The 25631-nt window shown below is 37.4% G+C and overlaps 2 protein-coding genes across 11 annotated transcripts in view; one reads left to right on the top strand and one right to left on the bottom strand.

The window, feature by feature from the left end:
• Positions 1-14414, top strand: part of LOC126267019 (ribokinase-like) — a 63780-nt gene extending 49366 nt beyond the window's left edge. Inside the window, exons 6-7 of one of the 2 annotated variants that reach the window (XM_049971791.1) lie at positions 12433-12651; positions 14005-14414. In XM_049971791.1, coding sequence (XP_049827748.1) covers positions 12433-12651; positions 14005-14187 — 402 coding nt within the window. In that variant the 3' untranslated portion in view covers positions 14188-14414. The remainder of the gene's footprint in view (positions 1-12432; positions 12652-14004) is intronic. The other variant, XM_049971792.1, reaches the window with a different exon arrangement.
• A 1382-nt stretch (positions 14415-15796) lies between these two features.
• The window catches only part of LOC126266625 (L-seryl-tRNA(Sec) kinase), a 45190-nt gene continuing 35355 nt past the window's right edge, over positions 15797-25631 (bottom strand). For 8 of the 9 annotated variants that reach the window (XM_049970977.1, XM_049970983.1, XM_049970979.1 and 5 more), the window contains 2 exons: positions 21968-22176; positions 15797-20181 (listed from right to left, as the gene is read on the bottom strand). In XM_049970977.1, coding sequence (XP_049826934.1) covers positions 16480-17553 — 1074 coding nt within the window. In that variant the 5' untranslated portion in view covers positions 17554-20181; positions 21968-22176 and the 3' untranslated portion in view covers positions 15797-16479. The remainder of the gene's footprint in view (positions 20182-21967; positions 22177-25631) is intronic. The other variant, XM_049970976.1, reaches the window with a different exon arrangement.

The following is a 25631-nucleotide window of genomic DNA, read 5'->3' as shown; positions in this document are numbered from 1 at the left end:
TCGTTAGGGAATGTCTCTCGTGCAGCAATGGTAGCTGCGCTGAGGGGTTGCCGCGTTTGAATTTTGTACGAATAGAGGTGTAAACTCTGGCGCATGAGATGATACGTGGACGTTGGCGTCATTTGGACCGCAGCTGCAACACGGCGAACGCAAACCCGAGGCCGCTGTTGGATCACCTGCTGCACTAGGTGCGCGTTGCCCCCTGTGGTTGCCATACGCGGTCGCCTTACCTTTCCAGCACGTTCATATGTCACGTTCCCAGTCCGTTGAAATTTTTCAAACAGATCCTTTATTGTATCGCTTTGGTTACATTAAACCTCCGTTGAAAACTTCGTCTTGTTGCAACAACACTGTGTTGTAGGCGGTGGAATTCCAACACCAGAAAAATCCTCTGTTCTAAGGAATAAACCATGTTGTCCACAGCACACTTGCACGTTGTGAACAGAACACGCTTACAGCAGAAAGACGACGTACAGAATGGCGCACCCACAGACTGCGTTGTCTTCTATATCTTTCACATCACTTGCAGCGCCATCTGTTGTTGAAAATTGTAACTACTGTAATTTCGAAAGTTTGTCCGCCTGAAAATGTACTGTTGTCCCAAGCATATTGCAACAAACGGTGTATTTGTATCACTGCTCGTTTAGTTTTTATTGCCGTTTCAAATATACCGGTCATTTTTGAAACACCCTGTATATCCGTCCAGGAAACCGTAAAAACTGTAGAGCAGAACCTACTCCAATACAGAAAAAAACATTTATTGTTCGTATATAAGACATCACTGAACTGCTAAAATTAAAACTGGCAAAAAATTATTTTGAATTCAACAACAAACTCTTAAATACAAGAGAATGGAGTAGCTACGAGTTGCACCATTGCAAGCACAGTAGCAGACATCTTATTAAATGCCCCAGAAAAAAATTCAGGCTTAGAAATGATACTTTGCTCTTAATAGACAGAACCAACACAGACATTCGACAAATACATCAAGCATTGAACAAGCTACATCTGAAAATGAAGTTTACTGTCAAATCAGGGACTAATAAAACAATACATTTTCTCCACCAGAAAATCAAAAATATTAATCACACACACAACTTCGAAATTTTCAGAAAATCCACAATGACAGACAACAACATAAATGCAAAATCAAGTCACCCTAAGCACATAAACACACACATTTCCATACTATGATAAAAAGACCAATCAATCTACCACTAGAATAAGCTGAAATCAGAAGGAACCAGGAATTCTACAATATATAGCACAACAAAATGACTATAACCCAAATCTGACAACTCAACTGTACAAACAAACCACCAAGTTAGCATACAGTGATACCCATAAAGACATGAAACTACTAGAAGAATCACCAGTAGAACAGAAAATCGTATACATACTTACAACATACATAGGAGATATATCTGACAAATTAAATGCATTACTGAAAATTTTGGGAGTAATTTTTACTATCAAAAACAGTCTTGATCACAATTTATTTATTCCGGTGACCGGTTTCGCCCACTACTGTGGTCATCTTCAGACCAATAAGTAAGAACCTCCTTCTGGTGGTAAATCACTAGTATGGAAATGTGTGTGTTTATGTGATTTACCACCAGGAGGAGGTCGTTACTTATTGGTCTGAAGATGACCACAGTAGTGGTTGAAACTGGTCATTGGAATAAATAAATTGTGACCAAGACTGTTTTTGATAGTAAATATTTGTAACAACATTGATCACTGTTCGCTGCCAAAATGTATTCAAAAGTAATTAATATGGGAGTAAGATTGACCTACTGAATGAAACACAAATTCACTTAGGGAAAACAAAATTACCAGTCCACACAAATTCATCCATACACTAAATCAAATGTCAAGATTGTCCTAAATTTCATGCAGGACAAATCGAAAGAAATTTTGGAATTGGATATATCAAAAATACACCAGAATTAGTGATACAAATCCATCTGTTTTCTTCAATCACATGAAAACAGAAAAGCATGAAGTTGAAGAGATAGAACAAGCAAAGCAAATATTACACATAATACAGAAGGGCAGAACCATGAATATCTTGAAAGAAATATAAATTTACGTGCACTCATATAACTACTCACAGGACTTATTAAATGAACAAATAGATGTTAAACACAAACAGTTCAACAATTTTATTGACATCTAAAATATAGGTAACAGATAAACAAACACAGCCAATAATGTTTTACATGTGAAGATAAAATTAACACAGCCAATAATGTTTTACACGCGAAGATAAAATTATTACAGCCAATAATGTTTTACATGCGAAGATAAAATTAACAGCAAGGATCAAATCACTCATATATTAATAAATTAAAACAAAACTGTAACCACATAATATTGTTGATTTTCTATCAAATAAAGTTGTCAACTTACAAAAACTTGTAAACAGAATAGAAAGGCTGTAGCCAACAAAAACCAACAAAAAAGTCTCATCTGCAACAACATTAAAAATTGAGGTATTGCTGTACAGCTGCCACCATCATATAATCACATAACCTATGAGATATAACAACCAAATCATTAGACAGAGACAGCACCAATTGCCGCTTCACGGACATCAAGAACAGCTAGGTGTAAGTACTATTCTGTAATCGCTTAATATTGTCAATAATTATTCATAAGAATAGAAACAAAGTTAACAAAATTGTGTCTTATTCACAGACAGCTAGAAAATGTCACTGTGGCCAAAATAGGCCTTTTGCAAACCAGTAAAGCACTGAATACACAGCAGAAATTTGGATTTCTCTACCTATAATGTCTCCACAAGACATGTCACACTGCAGGCCCTCAAGAAAACAAATTAAAAAAGTTAGTTCATAAGTGTGAAGGTGGGTGATTGACTCATTGTTGTGACTGCTGAATAGAGAAAACAATGTGGAGGTACTGTTAAGGAAGAAGCAGAAGGAATAAGCATGTAATTGAACACTCAGCAAAACTAACTTGAGAAAATCAGAAATAATAGGAGATTGGATGACTGTATATGTGCATGGATCCATAATATTCACATGCTTTGTTGGGAATGCAGTTTCTAAATAATTCATGATTCCATATTAAAGCATGATCTTTATACAGTAAATGGACAGTAGTAAATGAGAAACAGAGATAACAGATCCCATGGCACTTAGTTGCGTGAGGAGACACATATAGGCTGCAGCACTGGTGTTCATATCGCCATCTGATCATGCAGATTTAAATTTTCTGCAGTTTATGCAAATGACGGCAAATGCTGGTATGGTTCTTTTGAACAGGGCACAGTCAGTTTATTTCCCAGATCCAAGCTTGTGCTCCAATTCTAATGACTTCATAGTCAACGGCACACACAACTCTTAATTTACTTTGTTTTTTCCCTTTGATGGAGATTAAGATGACCTTGAATGTATGATAACTCAGCTTTTTTATGAGACCCCTTGAGAAAATTTTATTTTAGAACATATTAAGACTAATAAAAATTTCAAGCTTTAATTGGTGTAAGGGATCTGTCTGAAAAGTTAACATTGCCCCTAGTCTAAATCTGTGCCATTTACTGATTGTCTACATTTTGATGACACAGGGAGAAATAAAATAAATAAAAGGGAATTGTTTACATCAGTTTTTAGATTCACTGCCTTTTTTGTTTACTTAGTGTGTCATTGGTGGTATCACTATTATTAATAATAATAATAATAATAATAATAATAATCCTCTTCCTCTTCGTCATCCTAACATGGCAGCAGTGAAACTTATATCTCCATTGGCGAAAAAACCATAGATTTCGCTTATGTACTGACATGCCCACCACGCTCACATTGGTCGTGTAGAACCAGCAGTTGACACACCCACACTTGTTCACGTCATACCTCATGGGATCTCAACCACATTGCACCACAAAACACATTAAGTATACCATTGGTCCCCATCTAGACTTTTACCATCTCCTGCGGAAATGTACGCTATTGTTGAAAGTTGATGCAAACTTTCTGTAATGCTGTGTTTCAGCAGCAGTGAAACATGGTGCAGGGTGCAGGTCATATGTAACAACAGCAACTAATACATAAAGAAAAGATAAGTATCACTGTTCAGTTCAATTCTTGAACATTCGCTCATCCTGCGATCTGGTGACATCTGTGTCCACAATTTGTCTTTCTGGTGTAATTTATTCTTGCGAGAACATTTGCAGTTAGTTTAATTAATATGCTTTATTTAATTTGTTAGACTTTTCATTCTGGACTAATTTTTCTTCTCGTTTCATCTGAGTGTCATCATCTTGTTCTAAAACTGATAACAACATCAAAATGGCATTGGAGTTAGTATGAAAATGGTTCAAATACATGCTAGCAAGCTAGTGCTACAGTGGAACTTAGCAGACTTTATAGATGAATTTGGTTGGTGCTATGGGTTTATAAAGCATCATGGACTTAGCATGTGAATCAAAACCAAAATATCTCAATTGTCACAAGGGTATGAAGAGAAAAAATTCTCTTTCCATTGCTTTATTATTAAACATTGAAAGAAAATCAGTATGGAACTAAGCCAAATAGTGAATATGGACGAAGTTACTCTGACATTTGAAGTACTGAGTAGCAGAAAGATGCTAAAACTGTAACTGTAAAAACAAGTGGACAGGAAAAATTGCACCACACTGTTGTCCTTTCCTGCTGTGCTGACAGTACTAAACTTAATCCATTTTCAGTTACAAAACAATGCCAAAACCCCCTAAAATACCACCAGGTGGTGTTTATGTGCATGACAAGGGTTGGATGGAAAAAGCTGGTCTGAAATTATAGATTAACAGAGTATGGGAGAGAAGAAAAGGTGCTTTATTGAAGGAGAATTCTCTTTATGTGTTAGATCAGTTTAGTAGTTATTTGAAAAATTCTGTGAAAGAAAAATTGAGACAGAATACAAAGCTTGCTATTATTCTGGAAGGTCTTACTTCACAATGGTAACCTTTTGATTTCTCGCTATATAAACTTTTAAAGTGTATATGAGAAAGGAATGGATGATGGATGAATCCCGACATGAATTCATGCCAAAGGAAGCTTTAAAATGATCCACAATCAAACAAACATGTCAGTGGACAAAACAGTCGTGGTCTAGAGTGAGAGAAGACATTATTGTTAAATCTTTCAAGAAGTGTGGCATAAGTAATGCTCTTGAGAGCAGTGAAGACTCTCTTATATATGAAAAGGACAGCGATGACGATGAAGAGCAAGAAGAAGAAAGTTCAGATGACGATTTGCAGTTTACTAATAAAAATGTTATTAAAAATTGCTTAAAAATTAAGATGTGTCTTAGTCTGTAAAGTATGGTAAAAAGCAGCATAAATGTACGGGGTGATCAAAAAGTTAGTATAAATTTGAGAACTGAATAAATCACGGATAATGTAGATAGAGAGGTACAAATTGACACACATGCTTGGAATGGAATGGGGTTTTATTAAAACCAAAAAAATACAAAAGTTCACAAATGTCCGACAGATGGCGCTTCATCTGATCAGAATAGCAAACAAAATAAAACAAAGCAAAGATGATGACCTTTACAGGAAATTATCAATGAGTCCACCATCATTCCTCAACAATAGCTGTAGTCGAGGAATAATGTTGTCAACAGCACTGTAAAGCATGTCCGGAGTTGTGGTGAGGCATTGGCATCGGCATCGGATGTTGTCTCTCAGCATCCCTAGAGATGTCGGTCAATCATGATACACTTGCGACTTCAGGTAACCCCAAAGCCAATAATCGCACGAACTGAGGTCTGGGGACCTGGGAGGCCAAGCATGACGAAAGTGGCGGCTGAGCACATGATCATCACCAAACAATGTGCGCAAGAGATATTTCACACGTCTAGCAATATGGGGTCGAGTGCCATCCTGCATAAACATCGTATGTTCCAGAAGGTGTTTAGCAGCGAGGCTGGGGATGATGCGATTCTGTAACATATCGGCATACTTCTCACCCGTCACGGTAGCAGTTACAAAACTAGAATCGTGCATTTTCTGGAAGAATAAAAGGCCCGATAACAGTAGATGTGGTAAATCCAACCCACGTTGTGACTTTCTAGTCGTGCAATGGAATTTCCACAACAGTTCTAGGATTTTCGGTAGCCCAAACTCTGCAGTTGTAGGGGGTTGATAGACCTTCGGAGTGTGAAATGAGCCTCGTTGGTCCACAACACGTTACTCAACCAATCGTCATCTTCAGCCATCTTTTGAAATGCCCACACCGCAAATGCCCTCCGCTTCACTAAATCGCCAGGTAACAGTTCACGATGCCGATGGATTTTGTACATCTGCATCTGATTCTGGTGCATCTGATTTTCTCTCTCTCATTACAGCTCCTTTTATATACTATTGTCATGTGCAGTCACCGACGTTCTAATAAAATCGCATGTCATTCCAAGCATGTGTGTCAATTTTTACCTCTCTATCTACATTATTCCAAGGTTTATTAAGTTTTCAAATTTATACTGACTTTTTGATTACCCGGTATGTATTTATAACAACTTTTATTGCAAACCTTTTCAAATACAAGAAAAGTTTATAAGGTGATAGAATTTAATGTTATTTCCTCCTATGTTTCACAAAATTGCCAGTTTTTAAGCAGGGTATTAGTGTTTTGTAGTGGCTGGTTCATAGTATCTCATAAATCCTTTGCGCTAGCATCGTGAGTCAAGTGTCATGTGATTGTTCGAGCAAGGTTGACACTGTATCGGGCACTTCAGCATATCAAGAAATCTCAAGTTTATTCGAACGCAAGTAAAACCAAGTATTGTTTTATATGCCCCTATCCTTCAGAATTGTTCAAAATAAATTTGTACAGAACCTCAGTAGCTAAAGCTTCATCTGTAAATATAAGATGACCCTATATTAACCTGTTAAACAGTGTAAAAATGTTGACCTCAGCAACAGTAGTTTAATCTGCTAATATAAGATGACCCCATATTTTTTGAATGATGAATTTGGGAAATAATCGGATAAATGTGGTATAATTGTGTCATTGGCAATCATCAGTGGTGCTGTATGTGCAGCTATCACCAGTACATATAAATAATTTAGTACATCATCTTAGTATCTTGTTGAAGCTGGTTGGAGATGATATAGTAGTACACAGTGAGGTTCTTAGTAGAAAAATTTTTGCAAATAGTTAGAGAGTGACCATCAGCATTACCAGTGCAGTGTCGTGTTTATTGAGAGGTAAAAAGGTGATACACTGTTTGAGTGTGCACAAACATTAAGACATCACTGTAATCAATCACAGATGTTATATCTTACACATAAATCTAGTTATCGAGAAGATAAATACCAAACCAACATTTTTTCTTGCAAAATTTTTGTCTGGCTGATTGTTATGCTTGTAAGATTATTATTTTTAAGGGGATGACAACTGATGCAAAAGTGAGTAAACTTGATATCACTACTAAAAGTCAAAGTATTTTAGATTTCAGTGGTTTCTCTTTTATTTTTGTTTTGTGTGTTGTTATTCTCTCTCTCTCTCTCTCTCTCTCTCTCTCTCTCTCTCTCTCTCCCCCTCCCTCTCCCCCCCCCCCCCTACCTCTCTCTCTAACAGCAGCATATTAGCTGTCTGGTAAGTCTACTTTAATACTATTACCACCACATGCGATGTTTACATATGTAGAGTATCAGGCAAAGGAAAATAATAAAGCATGATGGAGGTTCTGTAATGAGAGGGGGAGGATGTATGTTCATTGGCTCCTGCGGCCACACTGGAAAGAAAGGTAGTGTGATATGAAATCATTTTAAACAGTCATACTCATTTTGTCGTGGAGGCATTGTTCTGAGTACAATATTGTATCTGCTAAAGTAAAAATGGCCCCATATTGTTCTGGAAATAGACGGTCTATGACTACAGGTTTTATATTTTATTTCTTTATTTATCTGTCTTTCATTCTTGCTTCTAGTTTTGGCAACATAACTGTAAAATGTCTATTTACAGACAAATGCTCTATCAGCTATAGAATTGCCAATAAAATTTTCCATGAAAGGTGGTAGAGAAGATCATTTCAAAGATCGATTTGATGAAAATGAAATAGCACGACTTCATCACCACAACTGATGAATTTGAGTATTATTAACCCTTTCACTGCTGCAGATGTGATGTTTGCATTCCTTGCTGAGGGCAGCTTTTGCTGTGGCTGTATGGCTCACCAAATGCCGGTTCATGTGCTGAGCTATAGTATTCTGGCTGATATGAAATACTTATGATCCGATTTTTTGAAAATATTAACTGAAAAAATTTGTTTTTTGCAAATCTTCTAGTCTGATATCTTCGCTCAATAAAGAACTGAATTTCTTTTTGTTAGCTGTCATACTTAACTTTGCTACATCAAATTAAGTAAAATATTGCACAAAATTTTACAGAGTTTGCAGAGATAAATAATCATTGTGTAAATGTTTTATATAGTTGGTTTTAGATCATACACTGCAGTTAGTGAAATGCACATAAGATATCAAAATTTTATTTAAAATTGAGAGCAGAATAAGACCTCATTTCATTCTCTAGTCAATGGGCTTTATATGTGACAGTTGGTCACACGTGACACACCCATTCATTTCCTCGTGCATTGCAAATCATGTTGACATTACCATCATCATATCTCATAAATTATTTAAGATACCAAAAAGAGGTGTTTTGCAAACGATAGGAGGCAATGAGGTGCATACATTGCGTGATAAATACTTGGAACTTTTTTATTCCCCCAAGATAAGGAAGTAACTTGTCTGCAGAAGTGAGGTTAGCAGCTCAGGATGCGCTCTAGGAAAACCCATGTCCACAGCACCTGGGTAATGGCAATGTAGGACATGTATGGACATCCACAGCAGCAAAAGGGTTAAGCAGTGGTTGTCTGTGCTTTAAAAAACAGCTGTGGAACTGTTCTCTAACAACTGCCAGAAAAGTGCACTGTAGGCAGAGTGATGTTCATCATCTTATGAGAGTTTCAAAGTACTCACATCCTGTTGTCTGTGTGTATTGCAACTCATCAGTCCAGGAGATCTTTCCCCTTGCTTTGAATGTCCAATGACAATGTTCCTGCACCTGTCCTAATGTCATGTGATGTGCTGTGGAGTATTTGTTTCTGTATCCCATGCAAGGTGGTTGTTCTTGATAATGTTACACTCTGATTGTTATTGCCAGAAGTAATGAATGTTTTGCCACATTATGACCCATTTGTCCACTGTTACAATCAGTAGTCAATGGCAATCACTGTCATTAACATGCCTTAACCACAGCAGTTGCCTTCACCATTGCAGATTTTCCTAGAGTTACGATACTCATAGTACACCTTTGGCACTTGATAATCCTGATTACTGCACAACCTAAAAGATGGAGTGTCCTTTGGGTCATGTACCAATGATTTGGTTATGATAAAATATGCTGCTGTTGTGCAGATTGTCTATCCTATGTTTGTCTTGATGCAAAAAATGTATGTACACTAAATGTGAGGAAACAGTTTCCCATGTCATGCATGAAAATGTATGAGACTGATATATTACAATCACCTAAAAAAATAAATTATGAGCTAAAAGAATTTAACAAGATGAGTAAGATTTTTTTAAATGACTTTCTCAAACACCAGCTTAACTTTAATTATGTTTGTGTGAATATTGGGATAGATTCTATGTTCGGGTCTTTGCCACCTCAAGTGTGATCATTGTTGACAGTCTGCAAGTTATCCCATATGTTTAGCTGCTGACACAGGATGCGCATGTTGTGGTAAGGATGGTTGTTCATTGCTATATTGTGATAAATGTGGTAGTATTGTGTTCCCTCATGGCTCTTTGCCCTTGGTGTTTGGAAAAGCTTGTTGATAAATATAAAAATTTTTGTCCTCTTTTGAATTTGTCGTACTTTTAATGTTCTCACATGAGCCGCACTCATATTTTATTGATAATGGAAAATGGAGTACCACTACTTACAAAAATTAATGTTTTTCTTAGAATCATAACAACACAGGTACGAAATTATTTTTTATAATCATTACTGTGAACTTCGATTTTTACATTTCCCATTTTACATTTTTCACAATTCTGCACCATAAATTTGTAGCCCCTTTGAAAAACCTGTAAGATTAATGATACAAATTCCTAGTAAGGTTTACTCAATTCTAAGTTCTTACACGACATCTTGCTTGGCTTCGTCCCGTTTTCTTCCTGTTGACATTGGTGTTACTGAAAGAGCTATAAGTGGCACAAAAGACATGGTTTGCACCATGAGTGGTGGGGGAGTTAAGGGAATATTTTAGGCCTTTTGTGAAAGAGGAAATGCTGATGTAATCCATGCTCGGTGCAATCTTTTAAATTCAAACACAGACTCAAAGAATATGCTCAGTCATAATCGACGAAACGTTGCCCATTTCTGGCTAGTGAACTCTTATTGACTGGTCACTTCACCCAATATTCATTGCAGCCACCACACCATACTAACACATGTAAAATGGCTCACCTACTAGTCATGTGGAGAGAGGGAGTGGCCCTGCAGTGACAGGAATGCAGGTAGGGGTGAAAGCATTTTGAGAAGTGCTGAAAAAGTACTTTTCATGCAGATGAAGTGCTATAACATCACATGGAAATAGAACAAGGGTTTTGCAATAGCACATTTTAGACTTGTGTGTTCAAATTGGACTTGATACAGTTGCAACAACTACATACTCTACTCATGCATACAGGGTGTTAGAAAAAGGTACGGCCAAACTTTCAGGAAACATTCCTCACACACAAGAAAGAAAATGTGTTATGTGGACATGTGTCCAGAAACGCTTACTTTCCTTGTTAGAGCTCATTTTATTACTTCTCTTCAAATCACATTAATCATGGAATGGAAACACACAGCAACAGAACGTACCAGCGTGACTTAGAACCCTTTGTTACAGGAAATGTTCAAAATGTCCTCCGTTAGTGAGGATACATGCATCCACCCTCTGTCGCATGGAATCCCTGATGCGCTGATGCAGTCCTGGAGAATGGCGTATTCTATCACAGCCATCCACAATACGAGCACTAAGAGTCTCTACATTTGATACCGGGGTTGCGTAGACAAGAGCTTTCAAATGCCACCATAAATGAAAGTCAAGAGGGTTGAGGTCAGGAGAGCGTGGAGGCCATGGAATTGGTCCGCCTCTATCAATCCATCCGTCACAGAATCTGTTGTTGAGAAGCATACGAACGCTTCGACTGAAATGTGCAGGAGCTCCATCGTGCATGAACCACATGTTGTTTCATACTTGTAAAGGCACATGTTCTAGCAGCACAGGTAGAGTATCCCGTATGAAATCATGGCGGTGAATCGAGGAAGTACAGTACATACTGACGAAACTAAAATGAGCTCTAACATGGAAATTAAGCATTTTCAGACACATGTCCACATAACTTATTTTCTTTATTTGTGTGTGAGGAATGTTTCCTGAAAGTTTGGCCATACCTATTTGTAACACCCTGTATACTTCGCACCACACATTGTGGATTGTAAAGACTGGCAGCAGTGATAAAGGGCATGAAGCAAAACTGTAGCACCTGAGCTTTCTTTCAAATTTACATTTTACATAGTATACAGAAATGCACTGAGCCAATTCATATAAGCTTGTAACGTCAATTGTGGAAGTAAACTCATTTTCTCACCTCTTACTTTGTCTCATCAAGCCTAAAATAACATTTTAACAGCAGTGAGCATATGAAGTGTGGCTCGTAAGAAAAGCATTAAACAGTAACAGCAGTGGTGACGGAATATGTCATTAAGCAGATGTCCACATTTATGCTTGTGTTTTAACGACATAGCTGCTGTGATGCTTTTGGTTTACTTCAATATGTTCACCATTTTGTTTGCTTTTTTTCTGGCTGAGTAGAAAGGATGATGTCTCAAAAACGCATGTTTTGAATGTATAATTTGTAGTCGTAGCATGTCGGAAAACAGCTGGATTACCTTTTACCCAGATACCAATTTCAATTTTTGTTGGGCTTTTACTTGCTGTTACACATGTGTGATTTTGAAAGAACTGATGAAATGCATTACCATAAATTATTGTATAAACATTGTATTGTACAGTTAATTTCCTTCACTTAGTCAGATTTTATACAGAGTATTGGAGAGGACTGCAATTTTTATGATCTTTGCTGAACCAAATACCAGACTTTTTTTTATAGTCCAGGCGAATATTTGGAGATGTCATCTGCAGTGACACAGTTATTATTTTGTTGCCATAAGAAGCTCAGTTTCTGTAACATTCTCTACAAACAATTAAGTTTTGATTGTACTGCTATATTTGTTTTAGTGGTACACTTTTTATTTTCATATTTCTCTTCTATACACTACTACTCTGAGAATTCTCTTCTACCACTAATGAAACACTTTTACAAGCATATCGTATCAGCATCTAATTGCAAATTCATTGTGCTAACTATAGGCTGAAACAATATCAGGCCATTCTGCATTGTCCGTCAGTGAAGCAATTTTGGTAGCAAAAGATCTGCAACAGAGGTCCAAATCTGGTCGATGTTCCATCGTCCTGACACTGGGTGAATTTGGAGCAGTAGTTGCAGAAGCTGGAGGAAAGGATGCAATCCATATACCAGTTCCAAAGCATAAGAGTACTTTTGGTGCTGCACCAGTTGTTGATTCAACAGTAAGTTCTATCAACTACTTCCTATTTTTCCAAGTATTTGGTTTTGTTATACATCACAGCACCTGTTTTTAAACAGGATGTGGTCACTCATTCAATTTATTTTTGTTTTCTTCACTTAAATTGAGGAAATCAAAATGACTGAGTAAGGGGGCATTCAAAATGTAAAGGCATGTCGGTTGTACAGCTCATCGCGTGATAGTATGCCACCTGTTGGTGTTCCAGGCATGTGACATGATAAGGAAAGTACATGAGCGAGCAATCATTCTAATAAAGATACAGGGCCATGGGAAATCCATTGACATAAACAAGTTAGACAAAGGATGGATTGTTGCGGCTCAGCATCTAGGGACAGATATCTTAAAACTTTCAAAGCTGGTCAGTTGTTTGCAAGCTGCTGTCATGAGCATCTATGGAAACCTGTTTAAAGGTGGTGAAACCATAAATAAATAACAAGATGTTGGGCATCTATGCCATGCCAAAAATTGGGGAAGTTGAACACTGCTTGCTATGTAAATTAGTGTAGGCTGCCACTGTTCAGCATATTATTGAACATGGCATTCCACAGCACATAACCCCTGCACATTCCCATGTTAATTGGACATTGTCAACAATTGCAGTGGGCGGAGGATCATTGAGATTGGACTGTGAATCAATGGAAATTTGCTTCAATATAAATATGTTTAGGTCTGTTACATTAGGTTATTTTGTGGACAGATCAGGGCAAGTGAGTTGTTACTTATAGGGGAGGGGGAAACACACTCTGAAAGTTTTAGGGTATTTATCTGATGTTTGCTTACATTGTGCAATAGTACAGCTGCGCAAGATTGTAATTTATTATTGTATTTGGGAAAATAATCTGCTGAATTCATTTTGTTACAGTTAAACTTGTTCAATAGTTTTGATGGGACAGCATGTGAGTATCAGCTTAAAAAAATCATTTGAGTTATGAGAATATTTAAAAATAAACAATAAAATACTGCTTCTTTCACCAAATACATTGCTTGCGAGTTCAAACACAGAAAATCAAGCTACCTCTTAAACTTCACAGCAGATGATTATCTTGTAAGAGGTTTGTAGCTTGTCTATAAGAGAATCAATAGAAATTATCAGTCAAATATGCAGGGGAATGGCATTTGAAGGAATCCATGTGACTAGTTATCACTTTTTTCTCATTGTTAGTCTGGGCGTTTGCTGGAAAAGCTTTTCCTAAGAGAGTGTAACAGTTTTCATCATATTCATGAGTCCCATCATTTTAACTGTACTGGTGGTATCCGTCAAATACCTCACCAAAAACTACTGTCAGAAAAATTCAGTTGCCAACAGAAAATATAAATATGTGTCTTTCTGTTATAGGGTGCCGGAGATTCATTCTTGGGTGCACTGGCATTCTTCCTCGCACGCTGCCCAAAGTTGTTGTTGACTGAGATGGTCAGCAGGGCATGTGCTGTGGCATCTATCAGTGTACGAGCAGAAGGAACACAGACTAGTTTCCCTTATGCACATCAACTACCACCTGAAATATTAATGAATTGCTGATATTGTACATAATATTTGTGAACTGGGTGAATTATTTCATTACTCTGCTTTTGGAAGACTGTCAGTATTGTTAAGTTGAACACAGGGTGCTTTGTTAATTTCTGTACTGAGAAGCCAACAGAAGTAATATTAATAGCCGAGTTGTAAGGGATAAATGATACTAACACATGTTACAGTTTCATAATGTAAAATTATGTAACAATAATAATATCAGATGGTATGCAGGACAGAGTCTCACAATACAATTAATTTCAATATTTATTGAGCAATTTTCACACCAAATAAGAAACACACAAGCAAACTGCAAGATTTCCATGTTAACATATTGCCAGTTTGCTTTCATCCTGTGATTTTTGGCTGACACCTGTTCAACCTATCATTTCCATATTATGAATTCAGCAATCGAGATAATAAAATTCACTATCCTCTTCTGTATTAATACAGTGCACGCCGAGAGTGGAGACTCAACAGCCAAATGAAATGAGATACATAACACTAAACCAAGAGATGGAACATATTATAAATCTGAAACAAGTTAACATTTATTTTGAGAAGTGTTTACTGTTAGCATTACTGGGCACAAAAATGGAATAAAAGTTAATAAAAAACAAAAATAACCTACACTGTGAAAAACTGACAACTGATATAAAGACATCAGCAGTTTCTATAAGTGCACATTACTTCATGTGGTAAAAACAATTCTTTTTTGCTATCGTACACAAATGTACACCATATTTTCTGCAGATGATATGTGCACAGCTTTTTGGGCAGAGTTTGCACCATGCTTGCTTGACATCATACTCTGCCCAATGACCATTTTTGTCATATCTGACATTAGCAGTTAGATTTGTTGATTTGTTGCACCTTTCTTTTCCATAAATTCTTCTCAAATGCTTGGTGTCCCTTTCCTTTTCATAACAGATTTTCCACTCTGTGTCAAATCTGTTGATATATCAGCTTGAAATTGCATCAGTGAGTACTCACTGGTTTTCCCCTGTTGCTGTTGATGACGCATGTACAATAGCCAACTGTTTATGACTGCTAACACCCCCCACCCAAAAAAAAAAGAAAAGAAAAAAGAAACCCAAGGACACAATGCCAGAATACCAGTATCATATGTCAGTTCTATACCACCCCAAAAGCATGACAGATTTACCCCACCCATGAATTTGTTGTACTATTTTACAACAAATGGTCTGTCCACATCTACAGACTCTTTTTCTGTAGCACACCACCTTTTGCTTTTAGATTCCAGATCTGTGGCAGCATATGAAATTGATGGCTTTCCAATCAAACCACTAGATTAGGGACAGGTTATACCTACAAGGGGAGGCCATGACGATTGGAATGCAGATTTATTGCAAACTTCATACACTCGTAGTAATCCATGAGGACAACAAAATGTGTAAGCATTAGCGCGTACTTCTCAAGCGTTATTGAGAAAATCGCAAGATAATTTCAGTCATCAAATATGAACCTGTGCGTGGCCGTTATGATCACGAAGTGGCGGCAGCTGAGTGGTTAGTGTCCAAGCCCTGTAATCATAGGTTGTTGGTCACTGAATCGAATCTCCCGCCCCCCCCCCCCCCCCCCCCCCCCTCCGCGCAACACAGTCATATTCTTTATTATTCGCAACACAGTCATATTCTTTATTATTTACATTACAAATGATATAATGGGCAAAATATGTGTAATCAGGTGAACTTTCATTAAATTTACAATATTATTGACAGTCTACAAAGTTTTTTTTTATCACAAATAATATAACATTCATAACTACTGACTAGTAAACAACCAAACGCATTAGTAGTAGTAGTAGTAGTATGGTATTCTGCCTTACGGTATGTCTTGTCATGGGTTAAGCCTCTTCCACTTTTGTCTGTCCATAGCCAGTCTTTTCATTTCTGAATATTTGTCTCCTTTGATATTGTCCAGCATTTGATATCTTCTTCTTCCTCTTCCCCTTTTTCCCTCTACCATTCCTTCTATTCCTGCCTTCAATAAACAGTCCCTCCTCAAACAATGTCCAATCCAGTTCTGTTTTCTCTTTCTGATGACTTTCAGCATGTTTCTTTCTTCTCCAACCCTTCTTAATACTTCTTCATTCCTTACTCGGTCTTCCCATTTCACTTTTTCTAGTCTTCTCCATAACCACGTCTCTAGTGACTCCAAACTTCTTTCATCTTCCTTCCTCAATGTCCAGGTCTCCGTACCATATAAACATAAAGTGATACTGAAATGTTTGCTTGTCTGTGATTTGAGAAATCCCTTATACCTGGAAGGAGCCTGAAACTACATGTTACCTGCAAGTTTTGATTGCCACAGACAGCTTTCGAAAAATGTACAACTAATCATCGCTTTCAACATTACGTATACAAGTTGCAGGATGGTATTTTTCGTAAACATGGAAAACAAAGTTAAACGGCACCAGCTGCATTGAATAAATGCTATGTTTCCACATATGCAAGGCCTCTTGAGGTTTTCCATCGAAAAACAAACCTCACTAACATTTTTAAAAACCTCTCTTTCATCCGATAATTTGAAAGCAAACCATGCATAACACAGCATTTCCTTAAATATAGGGGCTGATAATTGTTCATGCAGTATCGAGTGTATTTTAATAGCTTCTTCATGAGTAGTAATTTCTCGTTCTCTTTCGATTAAATAAGAACAATTATGAAGACGCTTAATGAGATGTTTAAATTGCCTGTAGAAATAAACATCGCACGGATGGTAAATTGGCGTGCATTTTGGAGGTACGACTTTAACGATACATGTTCCAAGTCCTTCGTCATCGGTGAAAATTTCGTCGTACAAACCAGGATTTGTCTGATCCCCCCAAGAATCTATTATTAATAAGAATTTTTCTTTCTTTGTGTGGGGAAGCATAACGCTAGATAAAAATGAACAATATAATTGCGTGGTAAGTTTCCCGGATTTTGAACTCATTACGATGACATTCAAAAGAACTTTCATTAATTTGTCAACGGTGTTCAGAACCTTTGGTCCAAAGTTCCCCGTGGCTTCTCGCAAACAAAGAAACATGTGAGACAATAATTCTCCACACAATGTTATCACATATTGTGCCGTGTACGAGTGCGTCACCTTATTCATATCGCGCCTTCTGACAAACATGGTCTTCGAATTTCTTTCGGCGAGAGTTCTGTTGTATGTGGACTGGTACTGGCAACCTGTCTGGTCTCTATTGATAACATTTTTTTTGAAATTCCGGATGACTGCCCTTGTCTGCAATCGAAGCTTCTGGCTTCCAGCATTTCTTCCGCAGACACACATTCCCTCAAACTCACATTCTGTGTGATCTTCCTCTGCCGAACTCTGTGCTGTAGTTTGAATTTTTTTATCCATGAAAGCGATGCTTTGAAGATGAAGTTCTCCGATTGGAATTGGCCTGCAGCAGCCAAAGCCCGCTGCTGTAGGTTTCTGGTTGTTACCTGAAAAGTAAAATCAAAGTTTCATTTTATTAATATAATTATTTCTTCGAATGAGGTTGTTGAAGATATAGAAAATTAGATGTAGAATGATAAAAATGAACACTTACTTACTCATAATTTTGGCAAGACTCCACGAAATGGTCATAGGTCCACAGTTCAATTACCGAATATTTATCGATCGTTGATCCTCCAGATTTTATGTTTTCTTCCCATCTCTTCAATTCGTCTTTTCTTGTCAAACTTCTAGACCCTTTTATCTGGAGAGTTCAAAGACTCCATTTGGGGTGTTCTTTTTCCAGTTTAACAACTTTTATTTTGGTCTCCAACGGAACATAATCTCGCCTTTTGACGCCTTTTCCGCTGGCTCATAATCTTCATCGTTGGACAAATTTTCTTCGACTTCATGGAATTGATCTTCTATGTCTACTTCATCAAAATGAATAAGGTCCTCGTCAGTGATGAGTATTTTTCCTCCTAACATTTCCATGGTAGCCCGATACACTTCTTATCCAATCACCATTGCATCGGCAGAAATTGTTGCTGATGCTTCTGTATCAATGACGTCCGCTTCTTGAAGAAGACTCTCACAATATAAGAATGCATCTTTCAAACGACATTTCACAACTGCACATGGATTGAATATTCATGATATTCCTCGTCTGCATTTCTTGATGAACCGGGTGCCACTTCCATTTTTCTAGTCACGATGTAAGGTTTTACACTTCACGAACAATTTGCACGTACATTATTTCTTCCTGCTACATAAGCAAGGTCTCACCGCTATGCAAGTTAACCGTCAAATGATCCCCATTCTTCCCTGGCCCTCCCCTCGTTGGTCGTTTACTAGTCGGTAGTTATGAATATTATATTATTTGTGATGATAAAACTTTGTAGACTGCCAAATAACATTGTAAATTTAATAAAAGTTCTTCTGATTACACGTATTTTTCCTGTTATATCAATTGTAATATAAATAGTAAAGAATATGACTGTGTTGGAAAAAAAAGTGATGACCGGGACTCAATCCAGCGACCAACGGCCTATGATTACGGGGCTTGGACACTAACCACTTGGCTGCACCTGCTTCGTGATAATAATGGCCACGCACAGGTACATACTTGTTGACTGAAATTATATCGTGATTTTCTCAATAATGCTTGAGAAGTACGCACTACTGGTTGCATATTTTGTTGTCCTCATGGAGTACTATAAGTGTAAGAAATTTGCAGTAAGTCCGCATTCCAAACTTCGTGGCCTCCCCTTGTTAGTTTCAACTCTCAGCCGTGCTCCGCTTCTTTCAGATCTCTTTCATTTACCAAAGGACAATACCCCATTCTGTCCTGTCTAATAGTATGAATACAGAGTATACCTTTAACTTTTAATACTACTGCCAGTTGCAAGGATGAGAACCAGTTATTAAAGAATACTTTTGAGAAAAAAAAATTCAATGTGTCGTTACTATGTCTGCAGAAAAACCAAGTCCAAAATCACCACAAGTATCTTTGCTCACATAAGAATGAAAATTATACACAATTCCAGATGAACCAGCTTGCATGATAAACTTGAATCCCCATTTGGGTGGTTTATTTCTAATATACTGCAGCCTCTGAAAGGTACACTGTGTTTGTTGATGGAATTTTATTCTTCTAGTGAAATTGCTTTCATACCTTGAAGAAGAGTATCAAGTAATGGCCGTATTTCCAATAGTTTACCATATTTTGACTTTCGGTTGGTGTTACCCCCTGTATGAAAATACTTGTAAGTTTTTGGAACCTATTTATATTCATTATATCTGCAGTAGGATGATATCTACATGCTGCAGAGCCAGTGCAATTTCTTATCTGGCGTTTTTAACAGTCCCATTTGGAATAAAAGTTCCATAAGCTGTTCAGTTTCGACGTGTGTACAGTTGAGTACCTCTTCATCTTTTCGATGAGCTTACAAGTTGCTTTGAACACAGATTTCTTTTTATAATATCATGTGTAACAAATGTTTTGAAATACATGAGAGGAGTTTTCAAATTTGCTGGAGTGGGCAGGAGATAATTCCACCATGAAATATTGGGCAGTTCAAAATCTATTTTCTTGCATTCCACTCATATGTATGATTTTTTTTGTCAAACGTTTTTGTGCATATATTGTCCAAAAAGAAGGTGAATTACTCGGTAAATTTGTGGTTGTAGTAGGCCCCGATACAGACAAATTTACATCAGATACACTGGCAGTAGTTATTGCAGGGATGGACAAAAAGGACTTAATGAACTTCACTGCCAAGTGAACTACACTGATATGATCAAGATTTTGAGCTTCGTCACTAGTTCTCTTTATTACACAAAAATAAAGTGTTCATAAATATTGTCAGATATATCATTAATTTCTGACATTTTTCCATCGTTTACAAAATCAAGAAGTTCAGGAATTTCTTCAATGGTCATTTGTTTTTTAATGTAATGTTCCACCCACAGTCTAGTTTGTCTATCAAAAGTATATACAAGTTTTCGCCCCCGATCAAAGCCCAGCTTGTTGGCTAGTCACAGCAAAACCTGAAACAAAGAAAATGTAGTATGTATAGTAATAAGATCTCAATTTATCACTAATTTTTTCAATATAAACAGCAAAATATAGGCTATTATTTATTTCTTTTTTTCTTGACAGTTACTAACCTTTTAATCCCTACATTGTTCATGGACATCGCACATTTGTATCGAGGTATATTATTATGTCAGACATTATTTTGTTGAGGGTGACCATTGTCAGAGCAATAATGCAAGTGTAATCTTCATCATAGTACCAAAGAAATAACAATTCATTCATAAAATAAAATAAGCATAAATACTCCACATCAACAGCCATGTGTAGACAATAATGTAACATGACGTCATAGCTGGAGAGATTCATGCAAGAAGTGGGTACATGCACCAAGTGGCAAAAAGTCATACTAGAAGCATGCTGTCCCTTAACAACAAGCTGACATTAAGGATTGATACACAGTATACTGTATTGCCGAGGAATAACACTGGGAATGAAAGGGTTAACCCATAACTCACGAGGTGACTTTTCTATAATGCATACAAGATGTGGTCTCTGGACCTCTATATTTAAACAGATTTAAGGTGCAAATCATTTGAAAATTTCAATTAAAGTTGAATAACATTTAGTTTTAGAATTAGTTTAGTGTTTTTAAATATTATAGATATTGCAAAGGGTTAAGCTTGCTGGAATTTACTTTTTATCACACATTTTGCATGATTTTTTTTTTTAGGTACTACACATAAACGAACTGTTACAGAACTGAATTTTACATTCTCAAAAATTATGTTTCGGGGATTCAAACTTGCACATAAAAATTGCCCTCAATAGGTACAATAAGACAATCTGCGAAAGTTACAATCAGTGCGTGATCCACAGTTTTCTTTATCACCACAGAGAATACATTTGATTTTAAGTAGCACTTTAAGTGTTTTATATGGGAAACAGAGGACCCCACCACCATTGTTCTAAGCTTCTTTCTCTGAAAGATTCTCCACTAGCAGAATTGTGATCACTGGTTGTTGTAAAAACACCATCTTTTCCAGCTCTCTGATATATATCACTGAAATCTTCTTCCATCAACCGACAAACAATTTCATCAAAAAGATCATTTAAACTGACTTGATCCTGCAAGGTGTTAACAGCAAACAAAGGAGGTGACATCAAGAAAATGTAGGGTTGCGATTCAAGGAGGGGTAGTGGTGATATAAAAGCAGTCTGCCAGAACTGACCTTGGAGAGCGAGCTCAAAAATTTTTGCTCTCTCTGAGACAACACCTTGTGAGTTAAGGGTTAATTATTTTTTCTGATATTTCACCAGCATGATGGGTTGCTGTTGTCAAATATTCTCTCTCTATTGCTGGATAGGACTGTGGGGTAGCATCTTTAATTCATAATCCAAGATTTAGATATCCACCACCAGCAATGGAGGATGAATCTTTGACATATGTGACACCCCAGCCCACCCTGGGTGCTGCAGTGCCTATGCAGAGATAACCAACATACTGCCTCCACACGTTGATAGGAGTGAAAATGCTTCTTAACACATCTGTTAAGGTTAATACTGTTGAATATCTGTGAGTAGTTTTTTTTTTTTTTCAGCCACACTTTTCCAGTTGATAACTGCTTGTAAAACAATAACTATTTGTTTTACATCATGCCAGTTAACAAGTGACAAAATTATTAGATATGTAGTTGTCACTTTTTTTTAAATGTTGCAGTCTTCCTGTTATGAGAAACATTGACTATTTCCTTCACATTCTCTCTAAAAATCTATAGCTGTTAACCTATATACTCTTACCAGCAATTGCTACCCATTCTTCAATACTTAGATGGAATTTTTGTCATTTGTTACATCTGTGTTTGTGTATGCATCTGTCCAACACTTCCAATGGTTTAGATATCCAAAAGCATCTCTCCTCTACCATTTCCACCATTTTACAATTCCAGTTCCAATGCTGGCACTTAAGTCAACATTCTTCTTCACAACAGTGGATAGCTTCACCTTCACTGAAACACACACACAGAATGCAAGTAAATACATTATAGCTTTTTAATTAAGTAGTTCTGTTTTTTTTAAAAAGTTAAGAGACAGAGAAGATTGTGCAGAAGGTAACTGATGGATCTGCAAATTACTACATCCACACCTGTACTTTGCAAGCCACTATGCAGTGTGTGAAAGAAGTTTCATAGTGTACCTTTCCACCCCCATCCTATTCTATTAGCAGGAGAAAGATTATCAATATTCCATGTATGTCTCTAATTTCACTGCCATCATTAAGCAAGAAGAACACTGCTTCATAATTGCTATAAGGAATAGCTGACACTTATTACATGACACCCAACCAATGATAGTAAAGTGAAATGCAAAGGGCGAGACGTATTAACTGCAGCAAAGCCTGTGCATGAATGCTCAGTGTACTTTTGACCGTTCATGCAGTACCGATGTTTGATGAAGGTAGGTGGACAACTCATTAGTGCGACATTCTGTGTGTGGTGCAGCAATACATGTGCAAGGCATCATTTGAGTGCAAGCCGGTCAAAGTGTCACTACTGTGGCCACAGTAATGGGTGTGTCCAAACATGTCATCTCATGATTAAAAAAGGCCACTGTACGTGGATATAATATGTAAAAGCATGCCAGTGGTTTTAGACAGGCCATTACGCCACAAGGGGATCGCTATATAGCCCTACTGGCGAAAAGGAACAGACATCTCATTCCTTGGCATGTCGCTGCAGACCTTGCAAGCGCTACCAGTGCCAGTGCATATCTCCTTGCCAGAACCATTTTGTGACAAATTGGGCTGGTTTGTAGGCTCAGAAGCTTGTTAAATCCATCCCACTTCAACTACGCTATCATCGAGAAAGAACATTGGTTGGGGTAAATAACTGTGGTACAGAATGGGGCAAGTGATTCTGGCTACTAGTTAGTGTGGACAGAGGAGGGAACACATTATACACCACAGAATATCCATAAGTGTCACTGGTATGGTCCAGGCATTATGGTGTGGGGGCAGGCATTATACACAATGGCCGAATGCCACTACATATTTTTGCTTGACATACTGTTACAGCACCAGTGTTGCAGGGAGATTACTCTGGATCATGTCTGTCTGTTTAGAAGTGTGGTGGGTCTGGATTTTCTGTTTATGGATGACAGTCCCCGCCCACACAGGAAAGATGAGGAGGTGGACACACTGGAGAGTGAAGATGTTGAACATATGGAATGGTCTGCCTGCTCTTCTGGATCTAAACCCTATTTTGCAATGAACACTTCCTCCCAGAACCATGCAATAACTGAAAACTTCCTTGAGAGAGGAGTCCCCAAGGACTCCTCAACTGTCTGGTAGTCAGAATGAATAACAAGTACAAAATATGCATTAATGTTCAAGGAGGGTGTGTATCTTAATGAGATTCCAATATCAATCTTTATGTTGGAGGGAGGTCTCATTGGTGTCAAATGTAAATGTTATTAATGTCTGTTGTTTTGCTTTTCCATAGCATTTGTCAAGCAGTGTATGTTGAAGGAAGAATACATTTTTTGACATGTTTAACACATTGGAGACTGGCCACTTAGGAGAACATCAGGCCTACAAAAGCGACCATTTAAAGCATTATTGGCACATGTAATGGATCTATCTTCACGAGTAATACATACAAAAAAAGGACCAAGCTCCAAGATTATTCTTTACATTTACTTTAGTTCTTTGATAGGTTACAAATTTTTAAAATATGATGACAAAGTATAATTATCATCCCAAGGAAAAAGTATAAAGTGAGTGGTGTGTGTGTGTGTGTGTTTTTTTTTCCCCCGTAGCATAGCAGGATTTTCCTTTTCAGGCTGGAGATATTACATGTGCTCGACATTTTTTTAAATGTAAAACTGATTTTAAACTTAGTGCACAAAGTAATAATTTATAAATCAAAACATAACAGTCCACAGAAATAACATACTTCTAACTTTGCCAATTGCTGTGCAAAGCTCAACTCCAAAAGAAGAATGGAAAATACAGATAATTTTTTATTTGCTCACAAGTGTGGCTGTTGCCAAGATGGTGAAGACAACATTTGTACCTCACATAATTACATTATGGTCCTAGTATATACATTAATGTACTATGCAATAGATTAAAATTGCCCGTGTTTTATTTTCCGTAGCCTTTGGTGTTTTTCTTCTGTTGCACAAGGTATTTGAATTTAGTGATGCCTTCTGGAAATGGAATGAGGTTATCCTGTGGTAAACTGTTCCACTACTTCACTCCTCTACTGGCATACGAGTATTTACCTCCACTGCTGTCCTGGTTTCACACTTACTTGGTACTAATAGTTTTTCATTCCAACATATACACCCTCGTAGACCATGTACATTGTATATCCTCCGATCCACAGGGCTGGCCAAAAATATGGTAACACCAAAAATGCAAAGCTTTACAGTATGTAATACGGTGTAGGTAGGCCGTTGGAATTCAAAAGAGCTTCCAGTCATGCGTAAATACAAGTCCTGTATGGTTTTTAAGGAAATCTTATACCACAGTTCCTACAAAATAGTGGCAAGTTCAGGTAATGGCGACAGAAGTGAGTACTGATCACGCTCCCCTCTCTCCAGAGTAGACCGCAAAGGATCAATAATATTGTGATCTGGTAATTGCAGTGACAATGGGAGATGCAACAATTCATCCTTGTGCTCACAAAACCAGTTCTGGATGATGCAAGATGTGTGAACAGGAACCCTGTTGTCTTGGATCACAGCATCACTACTGGAGGACAAATAGTATATCATGGGATGGACCTGAACCTGATCAGCCAAAATGGTCACATAATCCCTGGCAGTAATGTGATCTTGCAGAGTAACCTTGAGGCTCATGGAATATCATGATATGGCTGCACAATTGTCTCTGATCCCCCACCACATTTCACTCTTGGGATGTAAACTCAGCCAGAAGTTGGAAATAGTTTGAAACAAGACTTGTCCAACTGAATTACTTTCTTGCATTGCTTCCTAGTCCAGGTTTTATGGCTCTGGCACCACGTTTTCCTATTACAGGCATTTGCATCACTGATGCATGGTTTCAGAATTCCAGCATGTCCTGTAATTACCAGCTTATGGAGCTCCTTATGTGTTGTTTTGGTGCTGACAGGCTTCCCACATGTGACATTCAGTTTTGCAGTGGCTTTTGTAGGTGTTGTAATCTTATTTTTCATCACAATCCTCTTAATTGACTATTTGTCACAATTACTCAAAACACATTTTCTTTCGCATTGGACTTGGCAGTTAATATTTTTCTGCTTTCCCTTTATGCGGTATAAATCTTCGATAAGGTGCCCCTTGGAACACACATTTTTTGCTCCCTTGATAACGAAAGCACACATTACATGAGCAACAACAATTTAGCCACATTCAAATTCACTTAGTTTGGACATAATACACCACAGCTATACAGAACACTGTTCTGACCATGACCGAC

Source organism: Schistocerca gregaria, chromosome 4 (genome assembly GCF_023897955.1).
Source record: "Schistocerca gregaria isolate iqSchGreg1 chromosome 4, iqSchGreg1.2, whole genome shotgun sequence".
Classification (NCBI taxonomy): domain Eukaryota; kingdom Metazoa; phylum Arthropoda; class Insecta; order Orthoptera; family Acrididae; genus Schistocerca; species Schistocerca gregaria.
This window is presented reverse-complemented; position numbering and strand designations above follow the sequence as displayed.